Here is a 26,311-nt window from a genome sequence, read left to right on the forward strand (position 1 = left end):
CATTTAGGTTGCAAAATAATTACAAAAAGTGCCAACATTCCTCTACTTACAATTCCCCAGTATTTTGATGGGCAGTTGCCAATCATTCCTTATTTCCAGGGACTGAAAGGCTTTGACCCACATTGTCCCTGGAAAAGTCAATGTTTTTCTTACCTATATTAGCTGCCAAGGCATCCTGGGACTTGTAGTCCCCCAAGCCAGCAATGCACCCTATGGCTTGTCCCTCCAAGGCAGCTTGGGGTTCACTGTTCTCCAGAAACTGACAAGGCATTTAATATCTAGTGAAATTATCCATTAAGGGTCTGAAGTCTGCTGAGGTTTGTAGTCCCTCCAACCAGCAATACCCTTAGGCTTGCATGGCCCTCCAACTGCAAAGACATCCTGGGAGCAAAGAAGCTGACTGGGGCATGTGATTTCTAGTGCCAGCATTCACTATGGTGTTAAAGACTGCTAGGACTACCAGTGCCTCCACCCAGCAATGCACACTATGGCTTGCATCCCATCCAGCCATTCAGGCATCCTGGGACTTGTGGTTCTATAGAATTGGCCATGTCATGCCTACTACAATAATTCACCCAGGGGATGAGTCTGCTAGGAATGGTAGTCCCTCCAACCAGCAATGACCTTTGAGGCTTGCACTTTCCTCCTCCAGCTGCAAACGCATCAAGTCCTCCGTCCAGAGTGAGAAAACAAGGATGATTACAGGGGGGTGGCAGAAGCCCCATCTAACCCATCTGTGCTGCCGAATATCAACAGACAGCAGGAGCTTCGGCTTACCTGCTTATCTGACGCTGGGACTGAGCAAGTGATGACTGCCAACGTCACTTCCTTGAGTGACGTCGGTAGCACTGCTTAGTCCAGCGCCCGGCCAGTCTACCACGCCGGAAGCTGTGGCGCGATCGACCGCGCCACAGAGCGAGGTTTTTTTCGGCAAATGAAGCGCCTCATCTGCAATCTCGTGATTGCATAGACGTGGCGCTTCACATATTGCCCTGCGCCCGGCGCCCGGCGGCGGGACACAGTGCAAATAAAGACGTTTAAAAAAAAAAAAAAATTTAAAGGGACATGTTTAAATAAACTTTTTTTTTTTACTTTTTTTTTTTTTTTACTGCCTGGCGGGGGGGGGGGGGGGGGCGGCGCCCGGGCGCCCCCTATGGACGGGCCGCCACTGATTGAATGTAAAATGTTATTGCAAAGATTAATACCTTTTTTCTGTCAATATCCAGATACCAGACACAACAACAGCTACTGTTTCAACTCCACCTTTGGTATGTATTTATTGAATGTGTGAATTTTGATTTTTAAAAACCATTAAATCTCATCAATTTAGGCCTATTCATTAGAATGGGCTGAAATCACACTGGATCGCAATAAAAGTCGTGCATGCACGACTTTTAAAAATGCACTGCAACTGGATCAAATAGTACTGCAATACCATTCATTCCATTTCCAGTGCAGGAAAATGTACTTCATTTGTGGTGTCGCTAGGATTACATTGCACACCCAGTGTGTTTTGAGTGCAGTGCAGGAAATGTGCACAGAACGTGGGTTTCTAGCACCATGTTCTGTTGTGAACAAGCCCAAAAACAGAAAACCTTAAATGAAGCCTTGCCAAAAGTACTGAGCCTCTTGGTCCCTGTGTTAAAAACAAGCAGTACCAGGCACTGAAAGAGCTTAGTCCAGCCATCACTAAATTGTGGACTCTGGTTTGGACTCCCCTCCTTGAACTTTAGTTCTGGCCCAGTCCGTGGTGCAGAAAACAAGCAATTTTAGAAGGGGTGAAATTCTTTCTGGTGTTAAAGGGCATAGAAGCTGGTATCAGTAAATCGGGGGATATGGCCACTTGTATATCTTTAGCCAAGTATACATCAGCCATGTTGATCAGTGCACTAGGATGTCATTGTGGGCACTGTGAAGGAAAAACACTCCCTTTTTTCATTTTTTTTTTGCCACATCAGTGATCTTATGCAGGAGATTTAATTCACCTTGCAGCTCATTTATGTCTCTTCACAGTTCCACATCATCGTGGCATATTTAATTAGATAGCTTTTTCTTATTTATTTTTATCCCTTCAAGGATTTGTTATAATCGCGTAAAAATTACATAACGTTAACAAATAGCAGAAAATAATATAAACGAAAACTACTACATCACTTAATGTTATAAAATAGTGTTTTGTTTTGCTCCCCCTTCTCCTTGCCCACTCCCCCCACCCCCATACCCCCCCCCCCCATAGTCACCATAGGATCACCTTATATACCCAATTTTAATCAAGCTTTCCTCTCCCCCCTCCCCGGCTCTATGGCGATCTTCAATCGCTAATTATCACAAGGATCAAAGAGAGACCGTCAGAGCAACCTTGGGAGAGAAGAGAGCCAACCCAACACCAAAAAGAAAAACAAAGAGAAAGGAAGAACAAAAAGCGAAAGGGTAGGGTCTATTCCCTGGAGCCACAACTACTCCCGCCCATCTACCTATGGAGACATCCCCAACTTCCATAGCCAAGAACCCCATAGCCTCAGGAACTTCTTATTATTACCCTGTTTAATAAAGAAGACCCTCTCATTACAGATTGTGGTTTTTATGCTTGCTAGCTAGTTTCGACTAATGGACCCGAATGCGACTGCCATTGTTGCGCGATTAGTTTCCTTGCTTGAAAGAGACATCTAATAACTGGTATAGTAGCATCTTTAGAGATTGTGCGTCCCTCAGGTATAGCCAAAAGACAAGTCCTGGCCGTTGCTAGTAGTTTTAAGTTAAAAATTTTGTTGATCTGGTCTATAACCTGCATTCAATACCTAAATAATTTTGGACACCGCCAAAGCATATGAATAAAGTCTCCGGCTAAGCCACATCTGGGACACTGATCATTATTTTTCCAACCCAGTTTAAACACCTTCTGGGAGGGGGAAATTGACACCCTAGTTCCCTGTTCCACTATCCGATCCCATTCGGGGTTGGACAATGGACCCACGTCACTCTCCCATCTTTTTCTATTTTTAAGCAGGCCTTCACAATCTAACATTTTATCCCCAAATCTGGAATACAGGTAAGAAATCAGACCCTTGAGCATGTCCAGGGACATAATTTGTGAGAGCACAGGGATCTGGAGTCTGGACCCACTGCACCTTTTGAGATCCAAATTGTGACTGGATTGCGTGTCTAACCTGGAGATATTTATAAAATGAACGGTTTAACAATGAGAAACTCAAGCTTTAAATTGGCGAATGGTTTAATGTCTGGACCCTGAAATATTTGAATTAATTGGTTTATCCCTTGATTCGCCCATTCCCTACATCTTTCAACTCTAGCTAGCTCAACTAAATTTCTATTATCCCATAGGGGGGCCAACACGGATACCCCCTGATATCCTAGTAAAGCCTTAACTGATTTCCAAAGTTTAACAATCTGATTTATCGTTGGACAGCATATATCAAATGAATTTGCCTCGAGGGCCTCAATAAGTATGTTATGTGGGCATCCTAACATCATCAAGCGGTGGCAAGGCATACCCTCATTTGATCCTCCTCCTCCTGCTAAATGCTGCAGCTGCGCCGCTAAGTAATAGAGTCTGGGATGTGGAACCGCCATCCCCCCTTCCTACGGCGGCAGCTGCAATATCCGTAAGTACTCTAAACAGGGATTATATTCTCTTGAACCACCTCGAACCTATCCAAATCGGCGAGTTATGGAGAAAGTATAGAATTTGGGGGAGCCATACCATCTTGACCAAATTGCAGCGACCCGCCATCGAAAGGGGGAGGTGGCTCCAAATATCTGCCTTATGTTTTAACTTCAGCAGGAGAGGGGCTAGGTTATCTTCCAAGTATAGATTAACATCCCTTGCCATCCAAACCCCCAAATACTTGAATTTCTTCACCACCTTCAAGTTGGAGATGTCCTGTGATATATAGGTAGCCCCAGTTTCTATCGGAAGTATTGCGGATTTATCCCAATTTATAGTCAGACCAGACATTTGGCCAAATTCTCTAACCATACCCATTGTTGCTTTTAACGAGGCTTGGATATCCCCCAAAAAGAGCAGGATATAATCGGCAAACAATGCGATCTTTTCCTCCATCTGGCCTCTCCTGAATCCCTGTATATCAGAATTAGCCCTAATAGCAATGGCCAATGGTTCCATTGCTAGGACAAACAGTAGAGGGGAGAGGGGGCAACCCTGTCTCGTACCTCGTTTCAGGAGGAGCACAAATGAGTATTCATTATTGATTTTAATTTTCGCTGTTGGGTTAGTATAAAGCAATTTTATCCATTTAATAAAATTTGGTCCAAACCCAAATCTGGCAAGAGCCGTGAACAAGTACTCCCACTCAAGGCTATCAAATGCCTTGGCTGCTTCCAGGGCCAATATGGCCCTGGAGCCTCCATTATCCACCGGTATCTGAATATTCAGGTGGGCTCTGCGTATGTTAATACTGGTAGACCTATTCGGGATAAATCCCGACTGGTCAGAGTGGATAAGCTTGTGAATGCACCTTTTTAAGCGTGTTGCCAATATTTTGGCTAAAATCTTTACGTCAGTACAAAAAAGCGAAATCGGACGATACGAAGCAGGATCCATAGGGTCTTTTGCCTCCTTGGGGACAACCACTATAGTGGCTTCCAACATCGAAGAAGGCAGTGTCCCAATGACCAGAGCCTGACTCAATGTCCCTTTTTTCATTTTAAGCAGAACTGATAAGATCATGTTGCTCAATCTACCCCACGTTTGTAACCGACTGCTCTAGCTCTGAATTGTCAACTTATACTGTATGTTCCCACATCTATCCTACTCTTCTGGGATAAGTTGAGGGGTTTTAAGCTGGCCACATTTCTTTATTGTACATCACGGGACACAGAGCAATAGTATTAACTATATGGGTATATAGGCACCTTCAGGTGATGGACACAAGCACACCCAGTACAGGAAGTTCACTCCCTATATAACCCCTCCCCCTGCCAGGAGTACCTCAGTTTTTTCGCCAGTGTCTAAGGTTTTGGTTACGAGTAAAGATGTGCTCTGAAGAACTCCACTGGAGGGATCCTTCTTGGATCTAAACAGCCTCCACAGACCGGATCCATCCAAAGTGCCACTGAGGCCAAAGTGGATGGTACCCAGGCCTTTTATAGGAAGAACAAGGTTTTGCCTGTAATGCCTCTACTTGCAGAGTTATACCCCGGAACCCAGGGCTTTGTTCATGTTCACATTGCCTAAAGTTTTTACTGCTGGGGTGCTATACAAGTCCAAGGGAGTGGAACCCCGACAAAAAGGGACCCGGTCCTTAAAAGTTTGCTAACACAGCCCACCATGATGGGTGAAGTTTGGATTTGTCTGTTACAGCAGTATCCTACAGTGAAGATAAGGTAAGTGAAGAAGCCTAGGAACTGTTAGAAGTCCACCTATGGTTTTTCTTCCTTGGATAAACATGTTGTCATGCCTTAAATCTCCACTAGAGGGAGTATATGCACATACCTTCATTCGTTGTCTTCACTTCAGCTCAGTGTCAGTCTGTGTGGATTCAGCAGCAGATTGTCACAGCGGGGATTCCTTTTGTAGGTAAGAGATCTGCCATTCTCCCCCCCTCCTCATGATGGGTCTAGAGGACCCAAAAGGCTGCTTGCGCACGCAGGAACATTCGATATTCAATGGAAAGGGGGGGTGGGTGTGTATGGAGGAGGCGGGGCCTAGGCACGGCACCGTGTGTGGGACGTAGTGTCCACGAGGACATATGGCACAAACGTGGGGTGGAGACATTGTACAAGAGCAGTCTCTCCTGGATAAGCAAGGAGAGCGAGCTGGCTGACACAGGAGTGGCACGTAAGGGCTGCAGATGGGCATTCCCAATAGAGGAAAGGACATTTTTCCCCAGCGGCTGAACTTTTATTAGTGCCATTATATTTGTCAGACTATTATTCAGCGATTTGTGCATTTAAATAGTACCTCTGCTTTGTCCTTAGGACTATGCCTGCAAAAAAGGACACCACAAAAACCTCAAAACAGGTACCAAAAATTTCACCTCCAGGCACTGGGAACTCCAGTTGTGCCTCCACACTGTCATCTTCTCCTGAAATACCAGAAGTGGCAAGCCAGGGTGAGTCATTGGAACCAATTGGTGGTGCAGCTGCTTCTCGCATCTCAGCCCCTGTATACGTGACTGAAGATGCCTTTTCCTCCGCCCTGTTGGGGATAGAGGGAAGATTAGTGGCTTTAATCGCATCCTCTATCCAAAGGGATAGGAAGCATGATAGATCCCCCACCTTAGACCCTTTACCAAGGGGAACAGTGGATAGAGGATGAGGTGTTACTCTCAAGCGATCAGGAGGAAAGACAAACCGATTACTCCTCTGTGGAGGAAACAACGGTGGAGGAACCCTTTTCAGCCTCGCAATCTGAAAAATTGTACAGTATCTTATGAAAATGGTTCATTCCACTTTCACGCTACCTCTAATAGAGTCAGCTGTTAGTTCCGTTTCTTATTTGGGTTCTTTAAAACCTTCACAGCCTTTGCATGCATTTCCTGTCCATGCATTCCTAGAATAGCTTATTTATGCTGAATGGGATCACCCAGATAAGCATTTTCTCCCTCGAAAGAGATTCACAGTACTCTATCCCATGGAGGAGAAATTCACCAAAAGATGGAATGTACCAGCAGTTGACGCTGCTATATCCAGTGTGAATAAAAGTCTAACTTGTCCAGTAGACAATGCACAAATACTTAAGGATCCAACAGATAAAAGGTTGGAATGCATGTTAAAATCCACTTTTTCTTTGGCAGGTGCAGTACTCAGCCTGCAGTCGCTGCAATAGGCATCTGTCAATCCCTAAAGGACCAGTTTAGACAGGCCCTTAAGAGTGTTCCTGTACAGCAAGCCCGGGATTTGACCGAACTGCCAAGAGCATTATGTTTTGCCATAGATGCCATTAAAGATTCTATTCACCAGGCGTTTCACCTTGTGCTTGTGCTAGTACACATGCATAGGATCCTGTGGTTAAAAAATTGGTCAGCTGAGGCACCATGCAAAAGGCTCCTGACTGGATTTCCTTTTCATGGGGATTGGCTATTTGGGAATGATTTGGACAAATACATCCAAAAGATTTCAAGTGGTAAAAGTACTGTTCTGCCATTCAAGAGAAGAAATAAATGCCCTTAATTTAAGCAGGATCTTTCTCCTGTGCCCGGGTCATCTGCCTCTAAGCAGTGGCTAGAGTCTAGAGGAAAGCCTCAGGGTCAGGCCCAGGTACACAAGAAGTCCAGGGGTGGAAACCTGCAAAGCAGAATTTTTTTTTCTTGTTAGAAAAGACAACTGTCCAGGGACAGTGGTCAAGGACAGATAGGACCTTACCCATCAACATCCTAGAGATTCGGGCAGCAGGTCTGGCTCTGAAGGCCTGGACATTCAGGTTACAGGGTTGTCATGTCAGGATCCACTCCAACAATGCCACAGCTGTAGCTTACATCAATCACCAAGGGGGCACCAAGAGTCTCGCAGCACAGAGGGAGGTGAACCATATCCTAACTTGGGCAGAAAGGGATGTTCCGTGCCTATCAACAGTTTTCATTCAAGAAGAAGAGAATTGGCAGGTGGACTTCTTGAGCCGCTAGCAGTTGCTCCCGGGGAATGGTCCCTTCACCCTGACATTTTTCGGGCTGTTTGTCAAAAATGGGGAACTCCAGACCTAGATCTTCTGGCATCCAGATTCAACATGAACAAGGGATCCACTCACATGCGGAACAGATGTGCTGGTGACTCTGTGGGATCAGTTCTCACTGATTTATGCATTCCCCCCATTCAGTTGCTTCTTTGCAGGATCAAGCTGGAAAGAAAGCCAATAATTCTTGTAGCCACAGCATGGCCAAGAAGGTCCTGGTATGCGGAAATCGTAAAGATGGCGGTGGGGGATCCATGGTCCCTTCCACTACAGCCAGACCTACTCACAGGGGCCTACCTTACAAACTCAAAATTTAACAGCTTGGCTATTGAAACCGATATTCTAAAGAAACATGGACTTTCCGGGTCAGTTATCTCTACCTTAGTTAATGCAAGTAAGCCAGCTTCCAGAAACATATATTATAGTCTGGAGGGCTTATGTTTCCTGGTGTGAATCCAAGGGTTGGCCCCCTCGGAAGTACAACATAGGCAGATCGCTTGCCTTTCTACAGTTAGGGCTAGAGATGAAGCTGACCTTGCTTCACATTTTTGGACTGGGTTTTTATGATGCTGCTTAATCCGCCAGTCAGATCTCCTTTGAACCCTTGGGAATTGAACTTAGTTTTGTCAGCGTTACAAAAACAGCCATTTGAACCGATACAGAATGTTCCCTTAGTTCTTCTGACAAGGAAATTAGTGTTCGTGGATGCTATATCCTCAGCAAGGAGTGTTTCGGAATTGGCTGCTCTTTCTTGTAAAGAGCCATATTTGATTATTCACAAGGACAGGGTCATGTTGTGTCCTCATCCAGGTTTCTGCCTAAAGTGGTCTCAGGTTTTCACCTGAACCAAGATATTGTCCTGCCATCGTTTTTTCCAAAACCATGTTCTAGGAAAGAGAAGTCGCTACATTGTCTTGATGTGGTGAGAGCGGTAAAAGTCTATTTAACGATGACTGCTCAGATCTGGAAGACTGATGCCTTCTTTGTGTTGCCAGTAGGTCCTAGGAAAGGACAGGCAGCGTTGAAATCCACTGTCGCTAAGTGGAGTTGGCAAGTTATAATTCAGGCTTATGGTTTAAAGGGTAAGATTCCACCTTTTCAAGTCAAAGCACACTCTACCAGAGCAGTTAGTGCTTCCTGGGCAGTGCATCACCAGCCCTCCATGGCTCAGATCTGTAAGGCTGCAACTTGGTCTTTAGTGCATACATTCACCAGGTTTTATCAGGTGGATGTAAGAAGGCATGAGGATATCACCTTTGGGAGCAGTGTGCTGCAGGCAGCAGTACAGTTCCTCAAGTCTGGGGGTGCCCTACAGGTTGTGTCTACCTCCCCTCAAATAGCATTGCTACGGGACGTCCCATATAGTTAATAATATGGCTTTCTGTCCCATGATGTACAATAAAGAAAATAGGAATTTTATAACAGCTTACCTGTAAAATCCTTTTCTTGGAGTTCATCACGGGACACAGAGGTCCCTCCCATCTTTTGGGATTTGTGGATATTGCTTTGCTACAAAACTGAGGTACCCCTGGTAGGAGGAAGGGTTTATATAGGGAGTTAACTTCCTGTATTGGGTGTGCCAGTGTCCATCACCTGAACTTGCCCATGATGTACTCCAAGAAAAGGATTTTACAGGTAAGCTGCTATAAAAATCCTATTTTTATCCACAGCATATATATATTAGTGCCTTGTAAAAGTATTCACCCCCTTGGCATTTTTCATGTTTTGTTGCCTCACAACCTCTGGAATTGCTTTAGCACTGTGTTTGGGATCAGTGTCCCGCTGGAAGGTAAACCTTCGTCCTCGCCTCAAATCACACTCAGAGTGGTACAGGTTTTGTTCAAGAATATACCTGTATTTAGCACCATCCATCTTTCCCTCAACTCAGACCAGTTTCCTAGTCCCGACTGCTGAAAAACATCCCCATAGCATGATGCTGCCACCACCATGTTTCACTGTGGGGATGGTGTTATTTGGGTGATGTGATGTGTTGGGTTTGCGCCAGACATATCATTTTGGCAACTCTGCCATTAAGCCCAACTCTATGGAATGTATGGCTTATTGTCGTCCTATGTACAGATACTCCAATCTCTGCTGTGGAACTCTGCAACTCCTCCAGGGTTCTCTGTGCTGCCTCTCTGATTAATGTCCTCCTTTCCCGGTCTGTGAGTTTTGGTGTGTGGCCGTCTCTTGGCAGTTTTGCTGTTGTGTCATGTTCTTTCCATTTGGTTATGATAGATTTGATGGTGTTCCTAGGGATCATAAAAGATTTGGATACTTTTTTATAATCTAGCCCTGACTTGTACTTCTCAACAACATTGTCCCTTACTTGTTTGGAGAGTTCCTTGGTCTTCATGGCAGTGTTTGTTTAGTGGCGCCTCTTGCTTAGGTGTTGTAGCTTCTGGGGCCTTCAAAAAGGTGTGTATATGTGAAGACAGATCGTGTGACACTTACACACGACCGGACTTTCTGGCAGAAAAGGATGAATGATTCCATCGGATATTCCAATCGTGTGTGGGCTTCATCTGACTGTTTTCTTCAGAAATTCAGATGGACCTAGAAATAGAACATGTTTCGAATCTTGAAAACTGTTTGTCTGTATGCTGGTCCGACGGACCAAATACGACGCAAGGGCAGCGATTGGCTACTGGCCATTGAACTTCCTTTTCTAGTCCAGTCGTACGTCACCGCGTTCGAAACAAACTGACTTTGGTGTGATCGTGTGTGGGCAAGTTGGTTCGGTCGGAACTCCGTTGGGAAGACCGTTGGACCTTTTCTGCTGGAAAGTACGGTCATGTGTATGTGGCATTAGATTGCACACAGGTGGACATCATTTCACTAATTAGGTGACTTCTGAAGATAATTAGTTGCACCAGAACTTTTTATAACAAAGGGGTTGAATACATACGCACATGGCAATTATCAGTTTTTTTATTTCTGAATGTATATATTTTTCTAATTTTATTTCACCAACTTAGACTATTGTGTTCTGATCCATCACATACTGTCTAATTCAGATAAAAAAAAAATTTGAACTAAGGGCTGTAATGTAACAAAATAAGTAAAAAGCCAAAGTGGGTTATTACTTTTGCAAGGCATTGTGTGTGTGTGTGTGTGTGTGTATATATGTATGTATATGTATGTTTGTGTATATATATATATATATATATATATACATATATATATATATATATATATATATATATATATATATATATACATATATATATATATATATATATATATATATATATATATATATATATATATATATATATATATATATATATATATATATATATATATATATATATATATATATATATATATATACATATATATATATATATATACATATATATATATATATATATACATATATATATATATATATATATATATATATATATATATTTTTTTTTATTAGTATAAGTATTGGGATGCTTGCCTTTACACGCATATGATCTTTAATTACATCAGAGCCTTAGTTCGTACGTAGAGATGGGTCCCCTGTTTTGTTTGCAGCAGAACCCCTCTGAACAGGGGAAAAGTTTGGTCCCTAACGGTGAACTCCATTGAAGTCTATGGGAGCTGGACATGAGAAATCAAAGGTCCCCATTTTCAAGGGTTATATCCGATAAAAAGAGTATGGGGGTCCGGGTACTGCCTTCGGGGACATGTATTAATGCAATTTTTTTTTTAAAACAATAGTTTTAAAGGAGCAGTGATTTTAATAATACGAATGAAGTGAAACAATAAAAGGGAATAATTCCTATAAATATAGTGCCTCAGGGTTCCTCTTGGTTTGTCTGTAAAGTGGCACATCTGCAGCATGTATAGAACCTGCTGCAGCAAAACTGATATTTCTAAAGGAAAAAAAAAAGTCAAATCACATTTAAATTGACTCGCAGTTGCAATTTTCAGCACTCGGCTATTAAAAGAGAAAAGACTGCGTGGGGTTCCCCCCAGTCCATAGCAGGCCCATTAGATAAGGGTCTGGTGTAGATTTTTAGGGGAACCCCACACAGTTTCTTTTTCATTTTGTATTGCCATAATTTATTTTTCTTTTAGCTGTCCGCGGGGAACCCGCTAACAGCTGATGACTCATTCATTGATAAGGACCCGGTGGCCTGGTTTCCCGGCAACGCTCATAACAACATATTGACTGTGCGCTCACCAAGTGATTTTTCCACTGAATGCACAGAAAATTCAGGGTGATTGGTTGGTTGAAAATGGATGATGGATGATGTTCGAGCCAAACTTTTGCTTGGCTCAAAACCAACATCTCATCTCAACAATCTCCCAACACTGTCCGTAGAGTTCAATATTGAGTTGGCCCACTCTTTGCAGCTATAACAGCTTCAACTCTTCTGGGAAGGCTGTCCACAAGGTTTAGGAGTGTGTCAAAGGAAATGTTTGACCATTCTTCCAAAAGCCATTTGTGAGGTCAGGCACTGATGTGGACGAGAAGGCCTGGCTTGCAGTCTCCTCTCTAATTCATCTCAAAGGTGTTCTATCGGGTTGAGATCAGGATACCCAAACTCGCTCATCCATGACTTTATGGACCTTTGGTGGAGGAGGGATTATGGTCTGGGTTTTTTTTTTCAGGGGTTGGGCTTGGCCCCTTAGTTCCAATGAAGGGAACTCTTAAGGAATCAGAATACCAAGACATTTTGGACAATTTCATGCTCCCAACTTTGTGGGAAAAATTTGGGTATGGCCTCTTCCTGTTCCAACATGACTGCACACTACCTCGCAAGGCCCCCTTTATCCAAACAGTATTCCTGCAGGCCCGCCTATTACACAGGAAGAGGAGGATTGTGTCAGCATGGAGGTGGAGCCTGGCAATCAGCATCACCAGCAGTCTTCAAGGGATCGTTTTCAGTCCCCAGAAACTCATGGCCTTGTATGTGGCTGGGAGGTGGTGGCTGCGGATCATGTCATCCTTAGTGACCCAGAGGACTCCGGATTGAAAGCCTCAGCAAACCTACGCTGCATGGCCTGCTTGATCCTGCAAAGCCTACGAAAGGACCCTCAGATTCGTGGTATCAAGGAGAGGGATCATTACTTGCTGCCAACCCTTCTTGATCCATGTTACAAGGGTAAGGTTGCGGAACTTATCCAGCCTTCGCAGAGGGAGTAGAGGATGAAACATCTTCGGGAGGCAGAAACGTTTGTGCAATGTGTTTCCAGAGCCTGGGAGGTTGCAATTTCCTGGTCCTCCTGGACAACATGTTGCTGAGGCTTCAGTCAGTCGAAGAAGGAGCGGTGGAGAAGGTGGTTGTCTGACCAATGCGTTCAGGCAATTTTTTTGAGACCGCAGCCCCAAGGTCTGATCGGTTCCAGCAACCATCGCTAGTGTCTGATTTACAGGAATACCTTGGGGCAAGATCAGACTTGATCGGCTCACCTTCATAAAAATGAATCAGTCTTGGATCACCAGCTACCAAGCACATTTTTTTATGAATGTGAGATCCCTTGAAGACCTATGCTGATGCTAAGTGACTATCCTGATATGCTCAGTGACTATCCTATCCCTCCTCAATGTTCATGTTGCTAGCTTCTAAGAACATTTTTGGTTCTGGGCACCAGCACCAGTGTCTAAAGCCCATTTTTTCTGCCCCTGTTTAACAGGGGCATGTAATTACAATTTTTGCTGTAATATTTTGCAGCAGGGCCCGTTTCTGCATTAAACAAGAGTAGCTGTGAGGCTTTATAGTGTTGTGTCACCACCACCGCTGCCTAAGGCCCAATTGTTCTGCCCCTGTTTAACAGTGGCGCGTAATTACAATTTTTGATCTAATATTTCACAGCAGGGCCCGTTCCTGAGCTCAACAACAGAATCTGTGAGGGGTTACAGTGTTATGGCACCACCACTACTGCCTAAGACCCAATTTTTCAGCCCCTGTTTAACAGGGGCGTGTAATTACAATTTTTGATCTCATATTTCACAGCAGGACCCGTTCCTGCATCCACCAAGAGTAACTGTGAGGGCTTAGAGTGTTGTGGCAACACCACCACACCACCACCAAAGGCCCAATTTTTCTGACCCTGTTTAACAGGGGCATGTAATTACAATTATTGATAAAATATTTCCCAGCAGGGCCTGTTTCAGCACCCACCAAGAGTAACTGTTAGGGCTTACAGTGTTCTGGTACCACCAACACCTAAGGTCCAAATTTCTGCAGAGTATATAGGGCAGGCCGTATAGTATATATAGGCGGTCCCCTACTTTCAAACATCCAACATACAAACCACTCCTACTTACAAACAGAGGGAGGCAACAGGAAGTGAGAGGAAATCTACCCCATAGGATAGGAAATTCTCTCCTGTCAGAGTTAATATGGAAAAAAAAGCCCAAAACCCCAAATTTTCAAAATTCAATTGTCATTGGGACAGAAAGTGAGGTAAAATATTCTGAACAGGGGCACAGACAGCAAAACAAATGTTACAGGGGTGATGATAACCCTTCCCCGTGTTATTCAAAAAGCTTAAAAATAGATTTATTGGCTGGAGCTACACTTAAAAAATTTACCTGTTCCAAATTAAAAACAGATTCAACTAAAGAACAAACCTACAGTCCCTATCTTGTTTGTAACCTGGGGACCGCCTGTATACTGCTGTTCAGAGTATATAGGGCCTGGGGGCCCCACGCCTTTTCTTTTTTAATTTGGGTTCCCCTTAATATCCATACAAGACCCAAAGGGCCTGGTAATGGGCTGGGGGGTTACCCATGCTGTTTTTCTCAATTCTCATCCATATTGCTGGGACCCAACATTACATTACAGCCGCAAGCAGTTTTAAATGACTCTTATCCCTTTAGAAATGTCATTTTATGTAGGGTCTGTTCTAAACCAGGGAAACACGCCCCTCTTTACAGGCATACTATAGACACCCCCCAGGTATGATATTTAAAGGAATATTTCACTTTTATTTTTTCACTTTAAGCATCATTAAAAACACTGCTCTCAAAAAATGGCAATTTTGAAAACTTTTTTTTGCATTGATACATGTCCCCTGGGGCAAGGCCCAGGTCCCCAAACCCTTTTTAGGACAATAACTTGCATATTAGCCTTTATAATTCTCACTTTTCATTTTGCGGGCCATAGACTTTAACAGTGTTCGAATGTTCGTGCAAACATTTGGTCCGTTCGCATGTTCTGGATGTGAACTGAACCAGGGGGGTGTTTGGCTCATCCCTACTATTCAGGATAACTGAACTTCTTAAAGCCAAAACATCAACCTATACATTCCCATAATCTATTTGTGGCTGGAAAAAGTATCCCTGTGATATATAAATTCTTTCCAGGGTGGAAGAGAAGCCAATGATACCTCACAATCCCATTCCTGCAGTTCCAGTGGTAAAGTAGAGCCCAGTTTATGCTAACACTGAGCCAGGGTTCTCAATAACCTGTACCAAGAAACTTGCAGGTTGTCTATGGGGATCATCTCCAGGAAATACTAGCTCTTTGGCTGCCACTAACTTGATTACTGACCTGGACAAAATATGCAGTCAGAATGAACTCCTGTTCTGTATGTTTTGTTCAGGACAGTAACTCAAAAAACACAGAAATTACTGTGTTTTTTGCAACCAGCATTTTCAAAAAAATAGGTCAGCAATGACAGCCTCCATATTCTGTCAGTATAATTTCCTGTACAAACGGTCTGACTTTTTGACAGAAAATGTGCGATCGGATCGTGTTGTCAGAAAATCCGATCGTGTGTGGGGTCTATCTGACTTTTTCAGTCGGAATTTCCAACATACAAACTTTGAGAGCTGGATCTAAAATATTCAGACAACAAAATCCAATCATTTAATTTCCGATCGTGTGTAGACAATTCCGACAGACAAAGTGCCACGCATGCTCAGAATAAATTACGAGACGAAAGCTATTGGCTACTGGCCCGTTTATAGTCCCATCATACATGTTTTACGTCACCTCGTTTCAAACGAATGGATTTTCCAACAACTTTGTGCGACTGTGTGTATGCAAGACAAGTTTGGGCCAAAATCCGTCGGAAAAAAATCTGATGGATTTTGTAGTCGGAATCTCCGACCGCGTGTACAGGGCATACGTTTTCTTCAAGGGTTATATGTTAATCACAATAATAATCAAACAACAGGATGTCCACACAACTACTGTAGACCATAAAATAGGGCTGTTAGCATAGCACCTAAAACGAAACAGGCCAATAATGCAAAATAAACTATGTTAGGAAAACAAACTCATTTAACCATTAGAGATGAGCTAGTCATTTAAAAGTTCATCAAATGGCACTTTGCAAGTTTGGACCCAAAACCTGCTGAGTGCTTTAAGAAACAGATACATCCTTATCAAACCTTAACATCCTTTTTTTGGGGGCACAGGATGTGGGAAAAGGGCCCTTGTCCTTAAATATCATGATATGGTGCTTGCATTTAGGATGACAGAGATAATATTGCCTGTTTAACAGATACCTTTTTATGAGTAAAGAACAGATATTGTAGGTGGTCTTCAAAACATTTAACAAAATGTATGCAATGCAAAATGGTATCACATTATTTAATACATTGTTTTTGTTTTTATTTAGAGCATTGTTAAACGTGATCTTGGAGAAAGCATTACAACACCAAAATTAGATGTGGTTTGTATTTGTTCTAAGTTTTAAAATCCACTCTGCTGAACATCCACCCAATTTACTCTCTTGATCCATGCATTGGTTGAAATAATACACCACCATTTGCAGATTTTCCAAATAGTCAGGATGTTAAGTGTACCTCTATACTCATGTTTCTGAACAACCTGCTGGAGCTCAGTTCATGACAGTAGGCAAGGGTTTTCAGTAGAGGTGGGCTTTTTTTCCTGGTGTCAATGGGCATATCAATATACTGGGAAACCTTGCCACCTTTATTTTATTTATTACAGGTACTTATATAGCGCCATCATTTTCAACAACGCTTTACATATATTATATTATACATTTGTCCCTGCCTCAAGGAGCTTACAATCTTACATAGTAGGGCCAATTTAGACAGGAGCCAATTAACCTACCAGAATGTCTTTGGAGCGTGGAAGGAAACTGGAGTACCCAGAGCAAGCTCACGCAGGAACATGCAGCAAACTGCAGGCAGGTAGTGTCATGGTTGGGATTCGAACCTGTGACCCTAGTGTTGCTAGGGGGAGTAGTAATCACCACTGTGCTGAACCCTTAGCTAAGAAAATATCAACCAGATTGACCTTGAAGAGACTCTGTTGCTCAGCTCACCTTAGGTGGGGTACACACTATAAGTAAATTGGGCGAATGATGGTCCGATTTTCCTCGTTGTTGCACAGCAAATTGCAAGCGAGGAAGAAAATAATGTACAAAAATTCTCTTATGACAAAGGCTTTTTTTGTTGTTGTTTCTGATCATGCCCAATATTTCTTTTCAGATTTTTCTGATACATATTAAAAGAAAATTGTTTGTCCCTTTGGAAATTTTCCTTCAGAAGGTCGGAATCAGCTTTTGAACGTTGTGTACACACTATTCGTTCGATTCTTCCTTGGAGGAAAATGTTTTCCCGATTTTCTTATAGTGTGTACATAGTTACTGTGACGGAACCTATCCCCCCACACTTCGCTTGAGTGTTTCCGTCAGTTTTAAAGAGGAACTAAAGAGTAAAAAAATGCGAGCAGGCATTTCTTTGTTGCAGAAAAGAGATGCTATATGTCTTCTGCAATAATGCACACCTACCTGCTCACAAATTAATTTATTGCGCAGCTCAGCTTGCCTAACAAAATACTCCGGCTGTGCTGAAATGACTGACTCCAATGTGCATGCGCAGGATAATGTATCCCCAACTGGTGAATCAAGAGCCTGAAAATCCAACCTCTGGGGATAAAAGCGACCTGTGGGGAATATAACCATTGCATCGCTGGAAGGTGGAGGTGAAGAATATTGGAGAGTTTAGTTCTGATTTAAGCTGGCCACATTTTTTCCACAGCTACCAAATTACAAGAAACAAAGTTCAGAATATTTTCAGAATCATTGGGCAGATGCTGCTCTCTATAAATAATTTATCCCTTCTTTTCAGTCCCCTCATATATGTACTGACAGGTTCTCTTGGATGTTATACGTGAAACATTCCTTTATAGAGGTAAGCAGGCATGCAGTGCTTGCTGTGTATGTGGCCTAAGACTATTTTTTATATTGACAACCATCTCAATAGGAGCACATTCATTCATGTGAGCATGTTGAAAATAAGGTGACTGCTAACAGATGGATAAAGATGTTACTAGCAGAAGATTACAAATGTAATCAATGCATGCAATTAAAAAAAAAAAAAATCTTCAAATGATGCAAACTGCATTCAAGGCAAGAAATTATCGCAAAGATACCTAATACCTTTACCCTTAAGAGCCCACACCAAGTGTGTTAGGACTGATTTGGGTGGCTACTTCGATGCAATCCCACTGTGTGGCAAGGTAAAATGCCTTTTCTCTCACCTGGCCAGTTCACACTACCACATTGTGATGGTGTACGCTGAACAAAAGTATGGCATACACAATGCCACCCATCACCTCAGACTCCCCCAAAAAAATTTAATGGAATGTCACTTTGTGTCATTTCAATAAAGTTATTTCAAAAAAGGAAACGTAACGATGCACCACCACTGGCGTATTAGCACTGCTTCATGCTACCGCAAACCATGCTGCATTTTAACACAGCTGCAGATATGAACCGACCCTAATACCTTTAATACATTTTGCTTATTTTTAGCCAGCCACTGAATCAGACCTAAACCTGTTCATGCTGACATATATGTTGCCTCACGGTGGTTGGGGTTTAATGCAGAGCGGCATATATGCATTTACAGTTTGCTGTGCTCAGAGAATGCTCCCTGCGCGCTCGCAACACAGTAACAAATATGCCACGGAAAGCTCATGTGACCACTGTGACAAACATTTACAGTGGTCATATGATCGAAATGCTTGCCTCCAACCCCCCGGCATTTAGATCTGCTTAAAGGGCTGGGATGAGGAGGCAGGAAGGGGTTAAATAAACAATTCACATTCTAACTCTATCTTTGATATACAGTTATTCAAGATGAGTGAATTGCCTAAAAAACACCCAAGCTAACAATTTCTAATGACAATGCTAAACCTAACCTTTGGCTTTAAACCCTAACTATACATAAACTCCTTAAATTCTGTATTTCCATATAATTGCAAATATTACTAGGCCACCAGAGGCAAAACAAGCTATACTTGGCACTGAAATCACAAATATTGGGTTCATTATTAATGACAGAAGCAAAAGTCCTGGTAGGGGGATTACGTTTGTGGATATTAGGTCAAGTTAAGATTTATGATACATTTTCATTTTTTCACTTGGAAATATTTAAAAGTTCCAGTGTTAGTAAAAAATGCATCCTGTTTTCTACTCCAAAGCTCTGTTATTCTGCAGTAAAGAATTTGTTTAGCATGTTCATTCCCCTGCTTGAGATTTACATCAGCAACCCTGAACTAGAGCCCCTGGTACCATTTGCTTCCTTCCATGTACACAGATTCCCTCAGTGAGCTCCTATGTCAGATTGTTCAAACAAAAAAAAGTGGTGAGCGGGATCAATTAAAATTCTTGAAAATAAGCAAAGGTGGTAGGAAACACCAAGTTGGAGACAAAGCAAGGTACTGAAATGATCAGGGAGGCTTTTTGACAGCTGTCAGAATGGGCTCCTGTTATGCCTGCTAGGGTATCTGGAGTTGTTGTTTTCAGTACACAGCCTTGCTTTGTCTCCAGCTTGGTGTATCCTACCACCTATGCTGATTTTTAGGACATTTTAACTGATCCCAATCTCCTGTTTCCTTGTTTGAGCTGCTTTGTATCATCTCAGATCTCCTCTGGAAGCTGCAGGATCCTCTTGGTATATGGCCCCTGACCCTCTTCCCGATTGGATTGGAATTCTGTTTTGATTGGTCTTCACTGATACTACTGACATTTAACATTGAAAGCTGTGACTTGTAGTGCAATTTGCTGGTTTGTAGATTTACTTTCATCCTTTAGTCTATGTGGGATTGTTGGATATGTTGGAGCATGGACTTTGACATATACATCACAGAAGTATGGATAACCAGAGGCCACAAACTTGGTCATAATTGTTTTTCTGCTAGATTACTGAAAGAACAAGATCTTACTCTGATGGGTGTCACAAAACCATGTAAACAGTTATCAGGATGCCTGGGATGTGTCCTGGGTGGCAGGTATATTTCTTCACTGATTGCATTGTAGTCCCTTTAAGGGGATGGATGGATGTCGTTGGAGTACTCAGGGGTTCTCACCTATGCAGGGTGAGAGGTACTGGGGTAGTCTGCTTGGAGAGAACTGATTTATAGTGCTCTCAGGATTTTTTGGTACTCAGAATTCAGTGGTTCAGAGAGCTTTTTGGGTGACAAAAAAAGTCCCAGCCCAGATTATTGGGACATTGGTCCTAAAAAAAGTCAAACCATTTGCATCAGAGTCCAGAAAAGGAAGAAGAAGGATGAAACATCCAGCACCTTTCTGTGGAATCAAGTAGAGCAAAACACATCTGAGTGAGTACAGTGGGCAACAGCTGCGGAAATGTGGATATTTCCTCTTTGGGACCCCTGAGGCATACAGGATCATTCAAAAACTCTGTTAAAGGATGAGTGAGACTGGTGGTCAGACGGGCCTTTATTTTTTTGTAATTCATTTTTTGGGGTATTTTTTTGTTTGCCGAGGATAAGCTTGTAATTTGGCCTTCGTGGTTGGCTGGTTTTGCCATTAAAGCCCAAGTCCCTGACCTAGCTCTATTCCTGATAGAATACTCTCCCTCCTGCTGATGCCATGCCCTTCACCATCTTCTGCCCTACTTCTTGCCATCTTATATCCCAAAGAAGGAATGTCAACACAAGAAATAGATTTGCTATACTTTACTGGTGATATTCATGAAACAGCATTACAGTCACATCACGAGGGCATACATTCCAGAGTCACTTGACATTACACAGTCAATCACATTTAATGGACAGTTCGCAGCAGTCACAAGTGAAAGCATGTGCAGCACTTTAGCAGCCATCTCCCTTACAGTCTCTCCTCTGCCCAGGGTCATTAGTACTCACAGGACTGTGCTCTCTGAAGTCACCTCCTTGCTAGGTACAGTACTGTGCAAATGTTTTAGGCAGGTGTAAAGAAAGTCCAAGAAAGATGTAACATCACTCAGACTGTGTATAAGTAAATCCTTGCAGGTGCTGGCATTGGCTCACCACTGTCAATGAAGCAAAAAGAGGATTGGCCGCACACCACAGAGGGATACCTTTGATAAAAGATATTAGGTATTTATTGTCACCATGCCATAGGAAATTACAGGTGCATATGTTGACACATTTCACGCAGGTAACTCATGCTTGTTCACAACACAGATATATCCCCAAAACCTGAGCTATTTAAATGCTACACCCCAGGGTGATGCAACAAAATAAATACTGTAAAGACATGCTGTAAAGGAAGAATGTTTTCAAAAATATATATTTTAATTGTTTATTTTTTATCAATTTACAAAATGCAAATCGATATTTGGTGTGACTACCCAATTAAGGTTAACTCCTCTGGTACTGGGGGAGCGCTTGACCCCACAATCCTTAGGGGAGCCCTGGTAGATGAGGAAGACGGCTTTCACCAGGGCTCCCCTAAGGATTGTCTGGAGAGCCTGGATGTCACTCTGCTGGTGACAGGGCTGAAATAATAACTTTTGCAACTGGCCAGAATGCATTACCTTGACAAAGTACTAGATGGTCACATGACGTCTCCTGGGCTGGGAGTACCTCAAACAGGAAAGCCCAACACTCCCAACAATGGTCCCTGGGTGTAACATAATGACAGGACTCTTTTGCATTCAGTTCACTCCGGGACAAGTGACTCTGTGATCCCAGTGCAGAACACTGCAGCACTTTTCTGAGCATGACATGTAACCCGGTATCCAGTGACACATCATTAATTCCTGGGTAGGTGTAAAAGGGCCATTGTATCTGAGCCACAGTATAGCATTGGGGCTAAATAGCTGAGACCTGCTGCTGCTGCAATGCACACAAACACACACACACAACTTATTGGTGTCTGCCTCACACAGTCTCCAGTCTTTCTGCCCAAAATCCTCCTGTAGAAACTTTGGAGCAATCCCAGGTCTCATGGCACAGGGGGTGTGTTCTATTCTGCTGACTATGCCAAGTATAAGAGGGTCAAGTGGTTGGCAGCTCTGAAAGCTAAAATTTGGCCTGGGCAGGAAGGGGCTAAAAGTGTCAGATTTTGAAGTTGAAGTGGTTAATAGTACTACACAGTGCTGCACATTGTTTACGTGCAGGTATTTTCAAGTTGAATAAAATGACGAATCTCCTGGTGGCTTTAAATTTTTACTTTAGCAGCTGGCTGGCAGGGATTGAATACTGGCTGTGTTCATTCTTGTAAACCGTTGTTTGTAAGAGCCCCCATTTTAGCCTCTTTTGGACTTGTCCTGTATTGTACTCTTTAAAAAATATATAAGCAATTAGAACAAGAAAATAGGGTGTTTAATGCCTAAATGTTTGTTTTTGTTTTGGAGAGTTTTGGTTGTACATAGCAAATTGCAACGCACCATGCCAACCATTCATGTACTCATTGTGTTCGTAGTCAGTGGACCGCTACATATAGTACCATTAGTTTGTAATGTATGGTGAAATACACTTTCTATTCATATTGTTGAGGATCTGAACTGATCCCTGAGTATTATTTAAAGTCACAGCTTTATCTGTTTTATGTCTGCAGATTAAACAAGGGGGACCTAAAGATCCTGTAGTAATGGTTTCCTGCATCGCAGTAAGTATTGCTTGCAATTTTCAAACTATAATGATATACTATCAGGCATGTATCGGCCATCGGGACTACTGGGAGTTTCTCAGTGGGCCGATGGCTCAGTGGGCTAGTTTTAGTGACAGCCTGTTCAGTGCTGTGTCTTGGCCCAGGGAGCATTGCTTGTGTCCCCGCCCGTTCGTAATTTTCAATGGACCGGAACAAGGCAAGCTCCTGTGTCAATCCAGCCACTGTCATTCATCCTCCTGTGTCAATCCACCCACTCACCCTCCTCTCTCCAGGCCGCTTTGTCCATTCCAAATCTCGGCTCGGCTCACGGGGTGGGGCAGTCCACTGAAGGGCACAGCTTAGCTCAGCTCAGAGGGCGGTCCACTGAAGGGCTTGGTTAAGCTTGGCTCCAGGGTGGGGCTTTCCACTGAAGGGCTCAGCTCGGCTCGGGGGCGGAGCAGCGTGCTGACCCAGTGCATGTAAAGGCAACTTTCCAAAAATTCAAAACAATCTGCAAGGAGGGGAGTGGGAGGAGAAGAGGATTCATTCCTGCCTTCAGTGCCCCGGATTGAACCAGAAACTATAGTTCAGTGCATCACATGACAGTTCCATGCTACAGACTACCTGCCCTGCCACTACACACGTGCACACTGAAATATTTAATTTCAGAATTTTGTTTTCGTCCGAATAATTCATTTATTTAGTTACTCCCAAAAGTAGTTTTTGATTTATTTTGTTTCGTTAAAAAATGCATTCATCCGAAAATCCAAAATAATTAAGGTCGAATTTGTCATTGAAAGCTTATGGTGTCTGTCGAATGCTCTAAGAAGATTCGACGGAGCAGCTAAACTGTACGACGCCACAATCGTATATTTCTGGTCGAATGTTCCGCCTACAAGCTATAGCAGAATTCTAATGTTGTATGACACTAGTAATAATTATATTTATTAATTATTATTACTAGTCAACCAACATTAGAATTCTTCTGTAGCCTGTGGGCGGAGCATTTGACAATAAATGTCCGCTCGTGGCGAATGCTTCGTTGAATCTTCATGTTGAATCTTTTCTCTCTATGTCGAATTATCTTGGACTAATAGAGTTAGGTTAGGCACATTCAACCTTTTTTGCTATTGTCTCTATAATGTTGAATCTTTTCTTTTTATGTCAAATATTTTCTCTCTATGTAGAATAATCTTGGACTAATAGAGCTAAGGTTAGGCACATTCGACCACAGGTTCGATGGACACAGATCGCTATTGTCAGCGTCATGTCGAATCTCCTATCTATATCGAACTGTTGTTGCAACGATAACGAAAATAAAGCATTTGTTTATGTCTGATCTTTCGGTTTTTGGATTCTGCACATTCGCTATCGTTTGTTAAAATGATAACAAAAATACCAGAAATTTGGAAGAAAATGCATTCGGACAAAAATGAATGCACATGTCTACCTGCCACTGCCATCTGCTGAAAAGAAGGGGACACTGATGTAAGAGACACGTAGGGATTCTAAGTTAAGGGGAACATGAATATAAAACACTGACCTCTTAAATCAGTGCCCCCCCTTACCATAGTGTATGCTGATGTAAGGAGGGCGGCTCTGGTGAGAGCCCCCCCCCCCATCAGAGTTTACCTTTACACCACAATCCAGCGTTCCTGTTTCAATTAGAGCCTGCAGAACTCCCCTGTGCTCTGCCCTTACACTGTGAACTCTGATTCTGCAGACTGTGATGTAAGGGGCTCTAGTTATCAGAGACCACCTTACATCAGAGTTTCCCTTTACACCAGCCTGTCCCTTTACCCTACCCTTCCCTTTACCCTAGCCTATCTATATACTACCCTATCCTTTCTGTATACTGCCCTAGTCTGTCTGTATACTACACTACCCCTTTTATTGCGCAATTGTGTATAGTTTATATACTGTTTTGTGCTTGTTTGGAAAATTAAAGTCGATCGGTCTGGATGAAGTCCAGGGCCACATTTTTGTCCCAGTCCAGCTCTGTATACTACTAATATATAAGAGTCATGATATGAATAGCTTAATGCATCATATGCTTGTAAACTAAACTTAATTTTGCACACTGAGACAGATTTAATCCTTTCCAAAAGGCAAATCTGAGCGAAAATTGTATAAATAATAAATCTGAGTTTTCCAACTATCTAAAAAAACAAAAACAAAAAAAAAAACTCTTGATTTGACGAGTTGTTCAGTCTTTATCAAAGGTTAATACAAGATCATAGGCTTTTGTTAAAGTTAAAATCGAGGCAGATGTAAAATACACAAATCAATACAGCTCTATATCTATTATGACATGATAAAATGCAATTTTCTAAACAGAAGCAATGTAAATACCTAAAATGGCCTGGTATAAGACTCTTGCAATCCCCTGTTTAACAGCACTAAAAGAAAAAAAGCAGCACAAGGAGCCAACCAGTTGTGCTGCAGTAAAAGTAGCATATTGATAGAAGGAGACTGACAGAGATATGTTCACATGGTGCAGTTCCTGCTTTCACTTTTCAAAGTATATATTGCCAACACACTCTGGATCATCAAAATCAATGCCCATACATTTTTTTGGAAAAGTCACATCACAGCGGTGCAACATTTCAGGGCCAAAGTGGGCTTCTTTGTCAGACAGGATGGACAGGTCCTGTTTGGCCCAATGTTGCAGGCTACCACTTGAAGGCAGGTGCAGTTTATTTTCTCCACTGCAGGTATCACTCAAAGGCAGTGGCTCTGCAACTGGAGAGGAAGTGAGGAGAAAACCCAGTTCCTCTATGATTTCCTGGGTCACTGAGGAAATAATCCAGTTGGATGCTGTTGTTCCATGTGACTTTTGGTAGTCATCTTGGGTCAGCTGGAGACTATTTAAGGCTCCGGCCCCTGGGTTGGATGCACTTTTTTTCAAGTGGGTAGAGCAGGGAAAGGTATTGTGTCTACTAGGAACAGTACTAATGACAAGTAAAGTTTACTGATGAGGAGGGAAAGTGTAAGGTTGCATCTTTTTGGGCATATTTGGGCACCAAATTGCCAGGTGTGCCCCTCTTTGCAGATGCTGTCATTCTGGCTGGAACCTTCTCTGTTTACATTGCTGTAACCATGAGTGCACCTGGCTGGTCTTCCCACCAGGATTGTTGTAAACTGTTCCTGTGTTGCTTTAAAACAAATTTATCACTGTACCTAACCTGTGTGCATTATTGTTGCCACACCCCGCTGCACCCCACCTACACTCTATGATCTGTTTGACCCTCTCAAATACATTTTTGGATGCTGATTTAATATATACTTTGATCTATGATGTCACCAGCCTCCAGCTTTTTCCAGCAATGTGTGTGATGGGAATACTACATGTTGTCTGCTTTCACTTTCCAGTTACAGGCTGGGGAGGGCAATATTAACTGCTTTCCGCCTGGTCTATTGTCAAATCATGGCCAAGCGGGAGCTATCCCATCCTGTGTGGACATCATATGATATCCTTCCAGGATCGCATCACATGCAATCTGTCACCCCTGGTGTCCACCAAGCACAGCTGATGACAAATAATTCTACCAGTCCACTGCCAGTACCAATCACAGCAATTGATAGTTGTACAACAATGAATGACTTTTATTCATAGCCACTATTGTGTGGATCTCTGTGACTGATCATAGTGATCACATAGTACAGATAGTGCCAATCACAATTCATCTGTACCATGTAATAGATGTAGCCAATCACAGCTTGACAATAGTACACCTTACTGTTGTGTCCAGGGCCGGACTGGGAATAAAAACCAGCCCTGGAAAAAAAATTCATACCAGCCCCACAGCATTATTATACCAGCCCAACAGCATAAGGTCATTATTTTTT

The 26,311-nt window shown here is 42.7% G+C and overlaps 1 protein-coding gene across 12 annotated transcripts in view; it reads left to right on the forward strand.

The window, feature by feature from the left end:
- Positions 1–26,311, forward strand: part of LOC143960856 (uncharacterized) — a 243,733-nt gene that overhangs the window by 205,663 nt on the left and 11,759 nt on the right. For 6 of the 12 annotated variants that reach the window (XM_077469808.1, XM_077469811.1, XM_077469803.1 and 3 more), the window contains 3 exons: positions 1,227–1,268; positions 16,223–16,276; positions 22,430–22,480. In XM_077469808.1, the coding sequence (XP_077325934.1) occupies positions 1,227–1,268; positions 16,223–16,276; positions 22,430–22,480 (147 nt within the window). The remainder of the gene's footprint in view (positions 1–1,226; positions 1,269–16,222; positions 16,277–22,429; positions 22,481–26,311) is intronic. The other 6 variants (XM_077469805.1, XM_077469809.1, XM_077469813.1 and 3 more) reach the window with 2 other exon arrangements.

Source organism: Lithobates pipiens, unplaced genomic scaffold (genome assembly GCF_037356315.1).
Source record: "Lithobates pipiens isolate NorthernLeopardFrog02 unplaced genomic scaffold, aLitPip1_a1.2 Scaffold_8, whole genome shotgun sequence".
Classification (NCBI taxonomy): Eukaryota; Metazoa; Chordata; class Amphibia; order Anura; family Ranidae; genus Lithobates; species Lithobates pipiens.